This window comes from Eubalaena glacialis, chromosome 1 (assembly GCF_028564815.1).
Source record: "Eubalaena glacialis isolate mEubGla1 chromosome 1, mEubGla1.1.hap2.+ XY, whole genome shotgun sequence".
NCBI lineage: Eukaryota > Metazoa > Chordata > Mammalia > Artiodactyla > Balaenidae > Eubalaena > Eubalaena glacialis.
The window spans coordinates 48,206,705-48,223,267 of NC_083716.1; the positions used below are offsets into that span (position 1 = coordinate 48,206,705).

At 49.8% G+C, this 16,563-nt stretch overlaps 1 protein-coding gene across 1 annotated transcript in view; it reads right to left on the reverse strand.

Moving 5' to 3' along the window:
* Nucleotides 1-2,791: 2,791 nt before the first annotated feature.
* Nucleotides 2,792-16,563, reverse strand: part of CHAT (choline O-acetyltransferase) — a 55,876-nt gene continuing 42,104 nt past the window's right edge. Inside the window, exons 10-15 of the mRNA XM_061190114.1 lie at nt 16,168-16,296; nt 13,147-13,269; nt 10,043-10,184; nt 9,826-9,888; nt 4,796-4,933; nt 2,792-3,061 (exon numbers count right to left, since the gene is read on the reverse strand). Of these exons, the coding sequence (XP_061046097.1) occupies nt 2,792-3,061; nt 4,796-4,933; nt 9,826-9,888; nt 10,043-10,184; nt 13,147-13,269; nt 16,168-16,296 (865 nt within the window). The remainder of the gene's footprint in view (nt 3,062-4,795; nt 4,934-9,825; nt 9,889-10,042; nt 10,185-13,146; nt 13,270-16,167; nt 16,297-16,563) is intronic.

Sequence of the window (16,563 nt, forward strand, 5' to 3'; positions counted from 1 at the left end):
ACTACAGAATTTTTATAGCATTTCTGGGTAGAAACAATAGCCAACACCATCTTTCTTGGCATTACTTTTTATTGAATACAGACTTACAGTCTTTAAATAACTTGAATATAGTGCTTTCAATATACAGTTCTTTAGTCATACATATATTTCTTTAGAGCACAAAACTGTAACCTAAAATTGAAAGGCTATAAATACACATGTACATATCGCCATAAATCTAGAACTATTTTATAAAAATAGAACTCAAATATCAACTTTATATATTTTGGAAACTTAGCAGTATTGTAAGGTGGCCACATACATTTTTATTATGCATCACTGTCCCCCAAATGTCTGTCTCCAAGTTTCATTTTCCATCCCTTTGGGGACACTTGGAACAGTCTCCTTTACCAGGGTCCCCGCAGAGATGCCCATGGCCATGGCTCAGCATTGCCTTTACATAAAGGCTCAGTGCACCCACCTGTTCTTGGAGGGGGAAGACCAGCTTCCAGCCCCTTCCTCAGAGGGAGGAGGTGTTCCCTCCAGCCAAACGTCTGCCATCCACACATGGTTGATACCTGAATATACAGTCAGGTTCCTTTCCCTACGCTCAGAGAATGGCAGATATGAGTTCGGTTCTGTCAAATCAGTGTAGAAAGTTTGAAACAAACATCACCTGAACAATGCCTGCTGGGGTAACATCATCCTGACAGCAGGCACCGGTGCCCACCTGCTTGTGGAAAGCCCTTTACACACGTGATATACAATCCTGACAACCTCAAAGGCCAGGACACTCTTGTCCCCATCTGATGATGGAGGCAATTGAGCCTTTGGGCTTTTAAGTTTCTTGGCCAAGGTCAGTGGGGCTGCCTGATCCCCAAACCAGAGTTCTCTGCCTGCCCAGAAATCCATGGAGAGAAACCAGAAGAGAACTCGAATCTTCACTGTGGTCATTTGATGAGAACAGATAAGTGGCTTTGGGTCAACTTAACAGCAGGTGGACAGCAGTTCCCCAAACATTCCCAGAACTCTTGGGCTGCACCTTTCCAGGGGGAGCAGGAAGGTGGACGTGTGAGGGAAGGAGCATGGACCTATAGACCAATAATTTTGAAGGGCAGTGCCAGAATCTCTCAGATCATCCAATAGAAATCCTCAATCTAAAACCAGGGGTTGAAGGAATTCACTACATTGGGCTGTTTGTGTTACAAAGAGCCCAGTAAAGGTTAAAAGGCCCATCCCATCTCAGCCCTGCCCCACTTCCATACAGGGCAAAGTGCAGAGAGTTGGCGCAGTGGTCTGTAGAAGGGACATGTGCAGGGTCCCTGGGCCAGTGCGGAGGGCTCAGAGTGATACAGAGCAGGATGGGCAGGGGCAGGGAGGCTTTTCCAGAAAACCCCGCAGGGAGGATGGCAGGACTCAGCGTGATGGGAGCCCAGTTCTGCACCTCCTCTGGACAGAGGCAGGCTGCCTCAGCTATTTGCAGTTTTGATTTTTCTGGTTGCTTTCCCATAAAAATATGCCCCAGCAGAAAGTGCCTCTCACATCTCCTCCATGATCACAGCCTCCCCAGACAATCTCACCTCGGCTCTGTGGACTGTCTGCCCCTCTGTCAGGGCTGGCTGTTCATGTGGCCATTCCCTCCTCCCAACCCCGCTCTCTGCCAGCTGTGCCCTCAGCCCCCAGGCCAGTGGAGAGCCCTGCTCTGGGCTCCTCCACACGAGTTTTAGGCAGAATCCCTAGATAATATCCTCCACATAAAGGAGCCCAGCTGTCCAAGGGTGTCCTGCTTAGGCCGCTGAGATCATATTCTGAAATTAACTTCACAGTGGTTTTCTTAAAAGCCTCTCTTAAGAATGAACAAAACAAAACAAATAAACAACAGCAGCAGAAAAGCCCCGAAGCATCCCTCTCTCCTCTAAAAGACAGATCACCTATCAGGGCATGTTTCTTGTGAAGGCGGGTGGGAACGCAACCAGAAAAAATGCAAGTGGCAGGACCCCTGGGGAAGTGGTCCCCGCCACGTCCCCGGGGGAAGCAGAGAGCAGCTGCTACTCCAGGGCAATGGTAGACCATTTTTTTTCCCTTTTAGACTAGCCGGACCAGATTTTCTGAACTCATTGGAAGGCTGCTTCCGGGAGGCAAAAGGAGAAATGTGTCTGCAGGCCCAGATCATTATATTTTAAATTAACTTGTGCTCTGTGTGTGTGTGTGTGTGTGTGTGTGTGTGTGTGTGTGTGTGTGTGTATGTCGGGGGCTGGGTTAGTGCTTACAGGACTGTGTGTCTCGGGGCAGGTCACTCTGAATGCCGTGATCAGACTGCTTTGAATCTGAAAACAAAGCCCCCTACTCCTCTCAAAAAGACACAAGGTAATGGCCTGGAGTTAGCCTCTTCCTTTGGGGTTCATTTGGGTACACTGCACATAATAAGGTAACTCTTTCGTTGGGCGAAAACATCACCTGGACACGCTAGGTCCTGCTGGGAAGCAAACCAATATTAAGCTTCCATGGCCATGGAGGGAAGGCAGTGGTGCCTTCCCCATCTCGCCCAGGCCACCTCCGGGCCAGGCTGGTTTTATTTCCCAGTGCACAGGCCTGAGGGCACCTTGATCAATAATGACGATCCCCATGCATCATGAGGGACGCTTTCCTCCTAACACTCCAGCTTTGTGTGATGCCTCAGTGTGGTCTGTGTGTTGGGTCCAGAGTTACAGGGGAGCTACAGAGAGCTGGGGTAAGGGCTGGGACAGGGGTTCGGCAGGGTCTGGCAGCTGCAGAATGCCAGGTTTGAGGAGGTGAAACCTAGTGTCAGCAGTCAAGATTGGTGCCCCTGGCTGGGCCTTGTTACTTTTTCCTTTTTCACCAGTGGCTTGCCCGTGGCACATGGTGGCCGACTGCAGAGGCCTCTCATTTCAATGAGGCTTTCTTCCACAGCTTTTGCAAACTTGGTTGAAGAGGTCTCTTTGCAGCCATGGAAGCTGGAGATGCAGAAAAGGATGCTCTCTGGCTGGGAGTTGTAGCAGGCGCCATAGCCATTGGGTACCACAGGACCATAGCAGCAAAACATCTCCATGGTGGTGGGCACCTGGAGGAGAGGACAGGTCAGAAGCTGCTTGTTCTAAAAGTCTGCTACAAAGCATGGCGTTCCAACAACCCAGGGGCCTCGATGGGATATTTGCTTCTTTTTGACTATTTTCCACCTGGGTGTTTGACTGAATTAACCACATCAACTGATTGCTTCACCATGGATGGCCACAGCCAGAGTCGTCAAAACAAACCCATCTAACTGCATGAAATCAGAAGAAGAAGGGCCATAAGGCCCTCCCTGGTGTGAAATCTGCTCTACTTGTGAAGTCAGAAGCTCTCAGTGTGACCCGGTGCTGGGTCTCAGCCGAGTCTCTCCTTCACCTGGGGGCTGTTTGAATCACCGAGGCAATCAGAGCAATTTACTAAATGGTACCCTGGTGGCACCCAACAGTTAGATGGCTTCCCAGAGGGAGTAATTTATGAACTGGAGGAAATCTGGCTCGTCTTCTCTGTCGATTTTTCCCACATCCTTAATTACTGTCAGTATTGCCTGGCTGGTCTGATTTTCTCCCCACAGCCTGGCCACGCACAATTACCCAGCACTGGGCGTTTCAAAGATTGCCATCAACTGGAGTTTTAGTTGTGTACCTGATATGTTTTGAATTCAGAGGGCAGAGATTTTTGTAACTTGGATCACAAACCAACAAAGTGTTTCTGAAGGCATTCAAGCCATAAATGTTCATTCCAGTTGGAAAAAAGAGTCACCACACCCTGAATTAATTTGATTAACTGGCTTTAGAGGGAAAATAGAGCACATTCTCGAGCAGGTGCAGGGTGGGGTGTGCTTTAAACCCACAGGCTCTGTGTGCTCGGGCCTTCAGAAATGACACTGGCCATTTTAATGGGGCAGAACAAACCATTAGTCTTGCTAATAGAGTCACCTCATTGTCAGATAAATTTGCCGTGTAACAGCCGAAGGCCATAAAGCCGTTCCGAAGCACTTTTTGCCCATGGATGGTTTCCTGAAGAATTTATGTTGTTGTGTTCTGCCCTCGTTTATTCACGTCTGCAAGCTCACTGCCATAATGCCAAAATGAAATTACTGAGTGGGCTTTTATCCTCAAACACAACTTTATCAGCCCTTTTTATTGCCCACGTCCAGCTTTTCGCAGATGAGGTGGAGTTTTAGTAAATTGACATTCGCGGGGGGCGGGGGTGGGGGGAATAGGTAATTTCTCCCCTAAATGGCTGCCTTTCTCTAATGGATTGCATTCTGTTTTTGTGTCAGTGGTCCTCCAACAGAACAAGCCTGTAGCACTGGTTAGGAGATGCTGGGCCGGCAGTGGCCCCTTAGAATAATGGCTGTGACCTGTTTGGAGGACCCTGTCCGTGCCAGGCGCTGGGCTGGGCTTTCCACTGATATTGTCGCATCTGCTTGAGCCAGGACTTTGCTGTGGGCCTGTCGGGCTTCAGAGCCTCTGGTCACCATGGTGGAACACCACGTCTCAGGCAACATTGGAAGGAGTAAGCCTAATGGTTAGGGCACCGGAATGGGTGTTCTCCCATCCTGCCCACCTCTGCTAAGGCGGCATTCATGATTATGCCCATTTAGAAGGTGGGGAGACCTGCACTCTGAGCATTCAGGTCCTTCTGCTGAAGGCCACCCAGCTCACTGGAAGCAGAGCCAGGGCTTGCCTGACTCTAAGCAGTGGGCTGTAGACACCGAGCTCTTTAGAGAGCCCACTGCTTCCACTAAGTGGCTTCTTGGGTGACGGCTGTGCTAGGGCTGTACCTGGCTGGTGGAGAGGACAAACCGGTTGCTCATCAGGTATGTTTCATCCGTGAACATCTCGGGCAGTTCCTTGCACACTTCCCGAGCCAGCTCCCGCAGCCCCAGCAGGTGGTTGTCAATGGCCATCCCTGTTATGGCCTGGGTAGTTGGGGACAAAGAACAGGACATGAGACATGGGCTCCCCCTCCTCCCCTCCTCTCTAGTCCGCAATGCTAATGGGGTCTCTAACTGCTCTCGCCTACCCAGTACTTGCTGCAGACCACGTGTGTGGGTGACCACCCAGGACCGACCACTGTACTACACGGCCTCTGCTCCTTGGGCCCTTGTGCATTTCTACATACACAGGATGAGCCAGAGCAGGTTGGGTTCTAACACAAGGATGCCTGAGTTAAAAGTCAGTGAGTCTGAGTCCTCCCAACAGCATGGTCCCTGCTGGCGTTCACTGTGTGTAACTACTCCGTGCTCTAAGTGGAAAGAGTGGGGCCGGCTGGGCCATCCCCAGTACCTTCTCAGGTAGGGCAGGAATCTGGGCAGGAGCATGGGTGCTGGGCCCCATCCAAGCATGGGGAGGGGTGCCCCGGGCTGTCACTGACTCTCACCACAACCAGTACTTCACACTCCAGCAGAAGCCCAAGGAATGAGGGGTAGAGAGCACTGAGGTCTGTTCCTGAGTCTTGGCTGCTGTTTCGTAGGCTCAGAATCAATTCAACTAAACTGGATTCGTAATCTAAGAATAATTTTGAGACAGGAACTAGACAGCTTAGCAGAGGCTCAGCTCACATTTTCAAGGGTTTTTGGATGAAGAAAGGGTTTTTCTTTTTGTCACAGGTATTTGAACTCTTATCAAAGGATAAGAGAGGGACTTTCCTGGCGGTCCAGTGGTTAAGACTTTGCCTTCTAATGCAGGGGGTGCGGGTTCAATCCCTGCTCGGGGAGCTAAGATCCCACATGCCTCGCGGCCAAAAAACCAAAACATAAAACAGAAGCAATAGTGTAACTAATTCAATAAAGACTAAAAATGGTCCATATCAAAAAAATCTTTAAAAAAAAGGGGGGGGGGTGTAAGAGAATAGCAGTGGAAGCAGTGGTAAGAGAATTTCTATGTAGGAGGAGCCCAGGGGTGGTGGTGGTGTGGCTGGAAGTGAGACAGTGAGGCCAGGGCACTCATTCTTCATATTCCCCACTGGAGGCTGCATGTGTAGCATGCACATGGGTTTTGCTTGGATTACATGCTTATTTGGGGCAATTTGGGGGGCTGATGGAGACATGGGGGCCACATCTGGCCTCTCATATTAACCTCTGGATCAACATCAGGGTAATTGTGAGTAACTCTTGGGGGTTTCACGGTTACGTAAGATGGCCACTTAGCTGTTAACGCCCCACATAGGAGGAAACCTCCCATCACAATGAACTTTGTTCAGGTTTACAAGTCACGTTTTGGAATTTGACAGCTGTTTTCTTTCAGTTGAGAATGAATGCATAAAGATGACTCAGAGGCCCCAGTCTCTCCAAATGCACCTAATTATGGGCTGAAAAGACATGTTATACAACCACCGCTCACTTTAGACGTGCCCCGTTAGGACAGAGGGGAAGAACTGTGAGACAGACCAGCTATGAAGTAGATGCACTTTTAATTTCTCTGGTTGCCTCTGTTTAGTGACTGATTTGTGTAGACCTATCAAAGCAGCTACTCTGTGCAGCAGCCAATCCACCCCTGTTTTCACCATCTCTGAAGTCACTGTAGCAACTGGGGTTGATTTAACAGGTTGTTTGGATCAGAGCCATGAGTAGTAATGAGTAAAATGACTCGGCATTCAGTCTTTCGTTCATTCAAGGGATCTTAATTGAGTACCTACTATGTGCCTGAGCAGCTGCTAGAGAACAAAGCAGTCACAGACGGCCTCACGGAGGCTTAGGTGTGATGGGAGACAGATGTTAACCAACCATACAAATAAGCTTGTGATCATAAACCGAGTAAATGCTAGGAAGGAAAAGCATAAGGTGCTGTGAGAGTATGTGATAGCGAGTCTGGATCACATTTGCTCCTTTCCCTGGAATTTCCTTTCTCCACTACCACTACCAAATATACTTGCCAGATATCTGGAGGTTTCCTGGCTTCCTCCCTCTGTCCCTTACCCTGCACGGCCAACCAGGTACCAGATTTACCCACAACGCATCTTTATAGCTCTCCTCTTCCCATCCCTTGTCTCTTTTACTTAGTCGTTTTCACCAACTTAAAATAGTTAAAACAACAGAAGCCTATGGCAATGCTTTGGAGGATATTTTTCTAAATTTTTCATAAAAATTTAAATCATTATCAAAGTTGTATATTTATAGTTAAAAAAAAAAAACCCCAAGTAAGCCAAAGGCTTATGTCGCTTTGCCAGCACTGAGTCCCACTCCACAGAAGCAATCACTTGGAACCCTTTTAGCGACTGACTTTCTTAGTTCTAAACAACATGCTGAGACTGCCGTTACTGCATTTTTCAGTTTTCTTATTATAGAAGATGAAACTTTGGCTCTTTTATATCCCCACTCCCCAAATACACTTCTACTCTCCTATGCTCCCAAATAGAGTTACATTTGAACTCCTTGTTGCTTGATCAATATTCAGTGTTTACATGGTTATAATTATGCAGGTATTCACAGTTGAGTCCTGTAGTGTATTAGGATTAGATTTCCTTTCTTATTCAGTTTTTTGTTTTCCCTAGAAATGACAATTTGTAAATAATTAAATTATGATTTTCCCACTTGCTTACCTTTCTATGTATCTGTAACTAATTGATTCCTAAACCCTTAGCTGGAAGTGTAAAACTTCCCTTAATACATTAAAATGTATCAGATAATTTATCAATTTAATATCTCCTTTCACTTCTTGCTTCTCTGTGGACTGACTGTTCTCTGGGTCTGCTGAACAGCTGTCAACTTGGGATCTCCCTTTACTCTCATCCTCTTTCTCTACCTCTTTCTTGTGTTGAATCTTCTGATGTTTGAGCTTATGACTTCCCTTTTTGTGCTTTATTCTCTTACATTAGTGGTCTATATCCTCCAATAGTTTTACAAGAAAGAGAGCTTAATAAGTAAAAATTTTAAGACCTTATCTGTATAAAATGTCTTTATTCTAGCTTCAAATTTGATAGTTTAGCTGGGTATAGAATATGCATTAAAGATCATTTTCCCTCAGAATTTGAAGGCATTGTTTCACTATCTTCCACCTTCCAGTGATGTTAAGCCCAATTACGTTTTTATTCCTGATCTTTGTATTTGATTTTTTTCCTCTCAGACTTTTTTTTTTCATACCAAGGAAATTGTACAACACTAAGGTCAAAGGAGGAACTGAGGGGCTAACTGCTTCTCATACAGATCATCAGCGAATCCTCTTCTTTTCAGCTCCACATGCACTCCTACTTTTGGTGGAGCCTCCAACACCTGAGCCATTCTGAGGTTCTGCAGTGCACTTCACTGGGCTCCTGGGTCTCCCTCACTGTTTGCTTGGGTTTCAGCTTTCTTTGGTCTGCTAAGTCAGATGCCATCTGTTCTACTTTCCAGCTCTGAAACTTTGTTGTCATCTCCTTTCCCATTCTCTTTGCTCTAGTGTATTTATGGCTTAAAAAACCCCCTTTGCTGATGTTTTTGAGGGTTTTAGAGGGAGTGACAGTAAACCCTTGTGTTCAGTTCACCATGTTTGATCAGAAGTTTGTGTCTTCCTCTTCAACACCGCCTGCCCCTGCTCTACGTCAGTCCTTTTACAAGCTCTCCCTAAACATTATATAGGTCCCTAATTCTGTCTCTTGGCAGACCAGCCCACGCTCCAACCAGTCCTTCTACCTGGTCACCAGGGTAAGCTTTGTGACAGGGAAATCCAGCATCATGAGCTTTCCTGCTTTTCTGTCCTTTGCAAGCTGCACACATGGAACTACTTGCTTTTCCTCCAATATGTCTTATTCTCTCAAGACTCTTTGCCTTTGCACATGCTGTTCCCTTCTGGGGCCATCCTTCCCTTCTATACCCACCTGACAAGCACTTCTTCATGCTTCAAGTCTCATATTAAGCACCACTTCATCTGAAAAGTCTTCCTGGCTTTCCCAAGCAGAAGAAGGAGCTTGCTCCTCCATGTTCTCTGCTACTTCCTGAAGCATGTAAGGCCTCTTCTCCCAACTACACGGTACCCTCCCCAAGCACAGGGCTTCATTTTTTATTCCCTAGTACCCAGGGCCTTGCCTGGCATAAAGCGGGAAAACAAAGGATACCCACTGAACACATGACAGCGAGCTTGATTTTCCCCAAACAGAACAAACACTTAACTATTCCGATGAATCAGGGACCTAGCAACTGAATTACAGAAAAGCCTACATTTGCTAGTTCTAAAACCCAGATATGTGTTGTGCTTGCTTTCAAGTATATAGAGTGAAATCAGTCAACTCCTTTTCATAGATTATATGATCCTTCAAAGACTGCATCAGAATGATTTGCAATTAATACATTGATCACCAGCCCAAGTAGTAGCTTATTCTCTATTTGTATGCAAATGATGGCTTTGCAGTGTTAGAAAATATATTATTTCCCTAAACTAGGGAAACATTTCCCTTACAATTTCGATTTCACCGTTAACTTTCAGCAAATATTTTTTTTTATTCACAGGCAGTATAAATAAATACATGGAGAATAAGAAGACAAAACCAGTCCTGAGTGGGAATAAATACTGCCTCACCTGAGATTGTGCCAAGTGTGCAAACCACCACACATCTGACTCTCTTGTATAAATTGTAAAGTGCTATACATGTTGGTGCTATTATTATTGTTGTTGTTATTGTTTCAAAGGCCATTCATTGTATTCTTGTAAAATCCATGTAAAAACCAGGAGTGGTGTGTTACCCAGGTTCTAAAAATAAGAAAGAGGAGGCCCTGAGAGGTGAGGTGCCCTCACCAAGTCGCTGCACAGGTGGTGGCCCGGCTGTCACCCAGAGCCCATGCCGAGGCCCCAGCTCTGGGCACAGCCCACAGTCCTGAGCTGAGACGAGGTCACTCACCATGACTGTGTACTCGGTCTGGGCTCGGATGGCATCCTTCAGGAGCAGTAGCTTCTCTGAATCCTGTAAATGGACCAGAGACACAGCGCATGGGGCTTTAAGAGGCTGGTCAGCGGCAGACAAGCTAAAGGAGCTGGTTGTCTCGGGGCCGAGAGGACAGGCGGTCCACAGCTGCCTCACTGGTCCCCCTGAGACTCCTCGGGCCAGCAGAACTTACCGGCACGGTGGCCGTGTGGTCAGTGATGGTTTTCACAAAACGCAGCACCTCCAGAGTGGCTGATCGAATGTTGTCCACCCGTCCCTCGTGGAACCGACGGATGGACGCGCTCTCGTAGGTGGGCACGAGTCTCCTGTGGAGCCTGCACGGGATGAAGGAGGAATGGCAGACGGTGCTGCCTTCTCAGGGAGTCATAAACGCTGAAATAGCCTTGGCTGCCCTTACTTTTCCAATCCTGCCTTCGCTCTGCACAGTATTTCATTTTAACGCTAACAGAATTCTGGAGGAGATTCCCCAAAGATGAATGTTGGGGAGCCTGGGATACGAAATGCTGAGCACACTTTCCTGCGTGGGTGATATTGTGTGGATATAAAATAAGGAAGACGTGACTGGTAGTTTTTTTAAAATCCCAGTCTGGTGGGAAACCTAGAGTTTTCTGCGAGATCCAATGAGTATTTGATTAATAGCACAGCATGGACTAATTCATCATTCGCACTCTTGAGGGAATCTTGTTTTATTTAAAAACAATTCAAGCATGACCTATGGATCGAGGTAGGGAGGGGGCCTTAGTGGTCGTGGGTGTCAGCTGCTGCAGAGGCTCATCGTCCAGGGGCAGCAGGGCTTCCAAACAGACCCATGGGCACAAGGGCTGTGCCTCTCCTCCCTCGCGTCTGTGACCAGAAGAGCAGTGGCCGCTGTCCCCACCAGCCAGAGCAAGTCTCTTCCCCTTGCACACCAGGCTGGCACACGCCCTTCTCACCAGTCAGGAAAGTTGTTGGTGTTGGGGTCAGGGAGGGGAAAGACACAGAACTCAGAGAGGGGCAGTGACACCCCGAAGTCACACAGCAAGTTGGGGCCCTGTATCTTGGCCTCCTCGGGGCATGTCTCTCCCACCCTGGGTGAGCTCCAGGAGGAGGGAAGGCCGAGTCTGATTTGGCACAGTGCTTGGCACCGTATGGCTTGCCAAGCAAATGGCATTTTCTGTACACTTATGTCTCATTTCCCCAAGACTCTGGCAGGGAGCTCATTTCCTGTATCTCTCTAGCCCCTGGGGGCAAATGCCATGCCGAGCACAAAAGTAGACGCCATCACTGGCTGGTCGCTGATCAACCCCAATTTAGGTAGCTTCCAGGTTTCTGCTGAATCTAGGAGCAGATTAAAAAATATCTTTTTTGTTACAGCTGAAACTCTGAAGAATGCATTCCATGGGCAGCAGGTCGTATTTTGCCTATTCAATGAGCCCAGGAGCCTCTGGCCACATCTATTCCTGGCCATGTCCAGTGACAGCAAAGATCCCTGGAGGGTGGAGTTGGGAGGCTCTATGCAGTGTCCACCAGCCCCTCTGGGCTTTGGATCTGAAGCTCTGAAGTGCTTGCCAGGGGGGTACCGGTGCAGCAGTGTCCCCAGTTATGGCACCAGCAGGACACTGACCTCGTGGCCCATTTTAGCCACATGCCATCTGAGTATCAGAACGGCACTGATTGCAGTTCCAGAGGCCAGGTCCTGCCGGCGAGGTCTCCATGTCCTGGCAATGAGCACATACTCATGTGGGGTGACGTCAGCCTGACAGATGACAGACTGGCTGCACTCCCTTCCCCGTGAGTCACAGCCCCCTACATGGGACACTGGGCTCTGGGATGCCGCCTGCTCATTAGTGACACCTCCTTGCCCTGGCTTTCTCCAAGGTCGCTTTATGCCTCCCCTGGTTGCAAACCGAAAGCAGGTTCTGGTGGGGGCATAGTGCTATTTACTGCCCGTGCCAGTTTCTGAGCTGTTGCTTCTGGAACGCTGAAACCAACAGGGGCCAGCCCTGTCTTGAGGAAGATCTATTTTGCATTTTACTTTTCGCCTCCTATAAAAGACCAGTTAGGCTCCCAACACTGCCTTCAACCCTTACCTCCCTACGCTGCATCCCTTCCCCAACACACAGCTACCATTATAGAGATTTTTCTATAATTTTTCACACACCTCACTGTGCCACCCTGGGCTAAAACTCCTGCAGTGTCTTCTCATGTCTGTGACAGTCCCTGATGCCTACTCTGTCCCAGGCGTGCAAGATACCCAGAACATCATGCCTGGGGGAGACAGTCTAGAAAACAAAGTCAGCAAATCAATGAACAAAGGAGTCCACATGAATAACGACTGCCATGAAGGAAAAAGAGCACAATATGCTGTGACAGAGAACTGGGTGGCAAGGGGCCCCGAGGTGGCCTCTGAGGGCTGACACCTGGGCTGAGACCTGAGCGGTGGGAAGGAGCTGGTATGTGAAGAGCAGTGGTGACAGGTGGGTGGGCAGAGGCAGAGCCAGAGCAAAGATCTGGAGGCAGAAGAGAGCTTGGGGGCAGGGCCCCAGGGAAGGCTGGTTCACAGGGAGCCTTTCAGGGAGCTGGACTTTGTTCTAAGCGTGAAGGGAAACATGGTAGGTGATAAAGACTGATTTGCATAATTCAAAGTTCATGCTTCATGAAGACAGGATTATAGGGGACAAGAGTGGAAGCAGAGATCCCCCCAGGGCATGCTGCAGTTGACCAAGCACTAGATGATGGGGGCTTGGGAGGGGCCGATGGCAGTGGAGGTGAAGGGAAGAGGATGGAGGGTAGACATTTGGAGGAGAATTGACATGGGGATGAGGGGAATGAGAGACAGAGACAAATCAAGCCCCAAATCTTTGACTTGACCCCCTTGCCGGGGCGGGCAGGGTGGGGATGCTAGTTCCGTTTCCTTATCAAGGCCAGGAAAAGTGGAGAGGAACAGGTCACAATTATACAGAGACCCAGGTGGGCTGGGTGAGATCAGGAGGAGAAGCAGCCTCCCTACCTGACGTCCTCATCACCTGCCTGGCCCTTGTGAGTTCTGCGTTCCTTCCCTGTGAGCTCTGTGCCCCTGGGCCATCGCTCGCCAGCTTCTTGACTGCAATATCCTTCTTTTCATTTCTGAGGTTGGACTCACACTTTGAAACCCAGTTAGGTGACACCTCCTTCCATGCAGCTTGCCCTGATCATACCGCCATCCTCTAGGCCCACAGAAAGTCATCTCTCCCTCCAAGATGCTTCTAGGCTCTAGAGTAGCTTGTCAGTCAGCCCACCTTGGCAGGCTGTGCTTACCTATAGAAGGCCAGCTGGAGGGCCACCTGAATAAAGGCATCGGGGCTGCACTTCTGCTGCTTAATGAATGTTTTCCCATAGTCGTCAAATTTATAAACGATGAAGTCGAGATTCTTTACTATTCTGTGGAAGAAAAAGAAAAGATGCATTCATCGCATGCAAAATAGAATGCACTCACCACAGGGTCTAACGAAGTTTCTCCATCCTGGTCTACGTCCCAGCACGCTAGATATCCAGTGCACTGTTAGAGACAGGCCTTGACGTTTGGAAGTGGCAGAAGGCATGCCAAGCAGGGTGACTCTGAGCTAAAGCTGAGGCTTGGCTGGGCAGTGGCCCTGCTCTGGGGGTAGGGGAGGTGGGCCTGGCTGCAGGGAAGGACACGGAAGCACGAGGGACATTTGCATGGGCAGGGAGAACACTGCCTACAAACAAAGTCCTAAAAATTCATTGCCCACAGAAGAAGGCCTGAAAGAGGCCATGCGTCTGATCTGTTTGAGAAGGTGTGTCCAGCATCCCTATGGACTCTTTTGGCATCCCGGCCATCCTGCCGGACCTGCAAATCCCCTATGTCCAGGGAAAAGCCCGTTTCTCTGATGGCTGCAAGCAGCATCTCCTCGCTGAGACTCGTCCCTGTTGTGTTATGGAAGAAAGGCCTGGAGCCTGGCCGCTGGTCACGGTCACCACAGCAAGAGCTGCTCATCTGGGCTTTGCTGGTGACTGAAAACCCATTTTACCCAGAAAGTGCTGCTGAGCCTCCCCGGACATGCGTAGGTCTTTGCTGCTCATGAATCGTTGTCAGAGCAGCAGGAAGAGTCCCTGAGTCCACACTGAGACCTTTCAGCGCTGGTCTCCCCCCACGCCCACCCTCACATATTGACCAGTCTCCTCCTTCACAATGAGTCTGGGGTCCGGGATGACTGCTGCCTGAAGCGACGTCCAGCAAGGTCCTCACCACCCGTCCACCAGCCGCGGGTGTGTGTGTGCGCGCGAGCAGAGCCCTGGGTGGGCAGCCCTGATCCCCCTCCCACACTCCCTCAGGATTTGCTGTTCCCTGCCTGCCTTGCCTTGAATTATTCCTCCAGCCATGTGAGCTCAGCTCTCGGTGGGCCATGCCAGGCTCTGGGGACCCATCAGGACTCGGAGAGGGCCCAGTGCTCACGGGAACTCACTGCTCAGTCAGGCCTGTTGACCCACCGTCCCCCAACAGGCTGAGCTTACCGTCACCACAGACACCTGGGAACCTCTTGTCCAAGCCCTGGCCATCAGACCCTACCTGCCTTCCATGGCGGCTCAAGACCCCCCTCAGCTCCTCCTGCTTCCCCACTCACAGGCCTCTCTTGGCTTTTCTGGTCCTCCAGAAAGGGAAGCTGGGGGTCTCGGGACCGCGTGATGCCTGCTTGAATCCCTGAAAGTAAACGGACTCCTTCATCCGCCCAGGGCTCACCAGCCCACCAGTTCACTCTCCTAGCTGCCTGTGTGTCCCGAGAACAGCCCCCTAGGGTTGAGACACGAGCACCGCTTTACAGATGAACACCTGAGGCCTCTCCTCCTCCCCGTGGAAAGCCATTCAACCTCCCCAGCAGCTCGCTGTTGACTCATCCTCCCCAGACCGCGGCCTCTGGGCCCGGCCACGTTCTGTCCTGCTCACCTGTGCTATTCCCACAGTCTCCTCACTGGCTCCCCAAAACCCCATGCACAAAATCCTCCAGGGGGGGCTTCCCTGGTGGCGCAGTGGTTGAGAGTCTGCCTGCCAATGCAGGGGACACGGGTTCGAGCTCTGGTCTGGGAAGATCCCACATGCCGCGGAGCAACTGGGCCCGTGCGCCACAACTACTGAGCATGCGCGTCTGGAGCCTGTGCTCCGCAACAAGAGAGGCCGCGAGAGTGAGAGGCCCGCGCACCGCAATGAAGAGTGGCCCCCGCTTGCCGCAACTACAGAAAGCCCTCGCACAGAAACGAAGACCCAACACAGCCAAAAAAAAAAAAAAAAAAAAAAAAATCCTCCAGGGGCTCCTCACTGCTGCAGGACAGCTTCCAGTCCCCATAGCATAAGGACATGAAGCTCTTCATAATGTGACCCTGACTTCCCTTTATCGCCCCAACTCTGGCCATTCTCTCACTTGCTGGCCTCCAAACCAGCCTGATCTCTTATGAACCTATCTCTCCCCCAGCTGCTGGTACCACGATCTCCTAGTCATCCTTCAAGGCCCAGCTCTGTAAAGCCCTCCCTCAGCATCCTGGCAGAACCCAGCTCCTGTGTCCTCTGTGTGTTCAGGTTCAAATGCCTCTCTCTGGTTTTGGCGCTTATTGCATCTGATATTTTTGTGTTGGGGGGTCTACTTCCTCCACTAAAGTATGGAGGGCAGGCCCCGTGGCACATTGATCTCTGTGTCCCCAGAGCCCTGCCAGAGGCCTGGTACACACCAGAGCTCTACACGTGTTTGATGAAAGAATGAATCAATGTACTCATGCTCACTTATTGAATGAGGGAATGAACAACCAAAGTCCAGATCTAGTTGTCAGCCCGTGGCTCCCAGCACACCTTGCCACTGTCAGCAAGGGCTCACATCCATCCCTGGCCCTCCTGCCTAGGTCCCGTTAGGGCCAGCATGGCCCTTGGGAAAAAAGGCCCCTTGTCAAGTTGCAGTGTAAATTCAAGCAAATTGAAATAGCTTGGATTCAAATGACCTATTCAAACCAGTTGTTTATGACTCCCCTGAAAGCAGAGGATGATTTCCCCGCCTTGACTCTGCTCAGTCAGGTGAAACCTGCAGAAAAAAATAGCTCCATGTTTGCATTTTATGGAAATGATGGATACTTCAGCAAGGTTATTTCCCCAAGAGTTATAACTCCCCTTTCGTTTGACTACATTTCCATGAGGGGGTGGGCGGAGGAAGGTGAGAGGAGGCAGAGGGGCTGGGGTCTTTGGAAGCTTCCAGGGTGCCTTGGCAGCTGGTGGGGCGGGGGCGTTGTAGGATGACCCCCGGAGCATCACCCACAAAGACCTGGGATTCTCCTTACTGTTGAAGTTTTTCTGCCGAGGTGGCTAAGAGGCCTTGAATTTCCGGGGAACATTTCCACCTCAGTCTCCTGGGTGCTGGGAGCTCGCTGACCGAGTCGGCTCGGACCATCTTCCTGCTGGTCTTCACCCTGCAGGACAAAGGGGTGACCTCCTGTGGCCCTCAAGCTGGGGGACTGCGGGCAGCTTGTTTCTTTGTGCTGCAGTCATCTTAGCTGGTAGAGTTTGATTTGCCCCCCAAACCATGAAAGAGCTGAACAGACTGAAGCTCAGAGAGGCCACCTAAATTAGTGAGTGGCAGGGCTAGGATTCCATCCGGTTCCGCCTGACTCCAAAGCCCAGTATTTCTTTCCACGTTTTCCATTTGACCACGCTACGCCACTAACTCTTAAAAAACA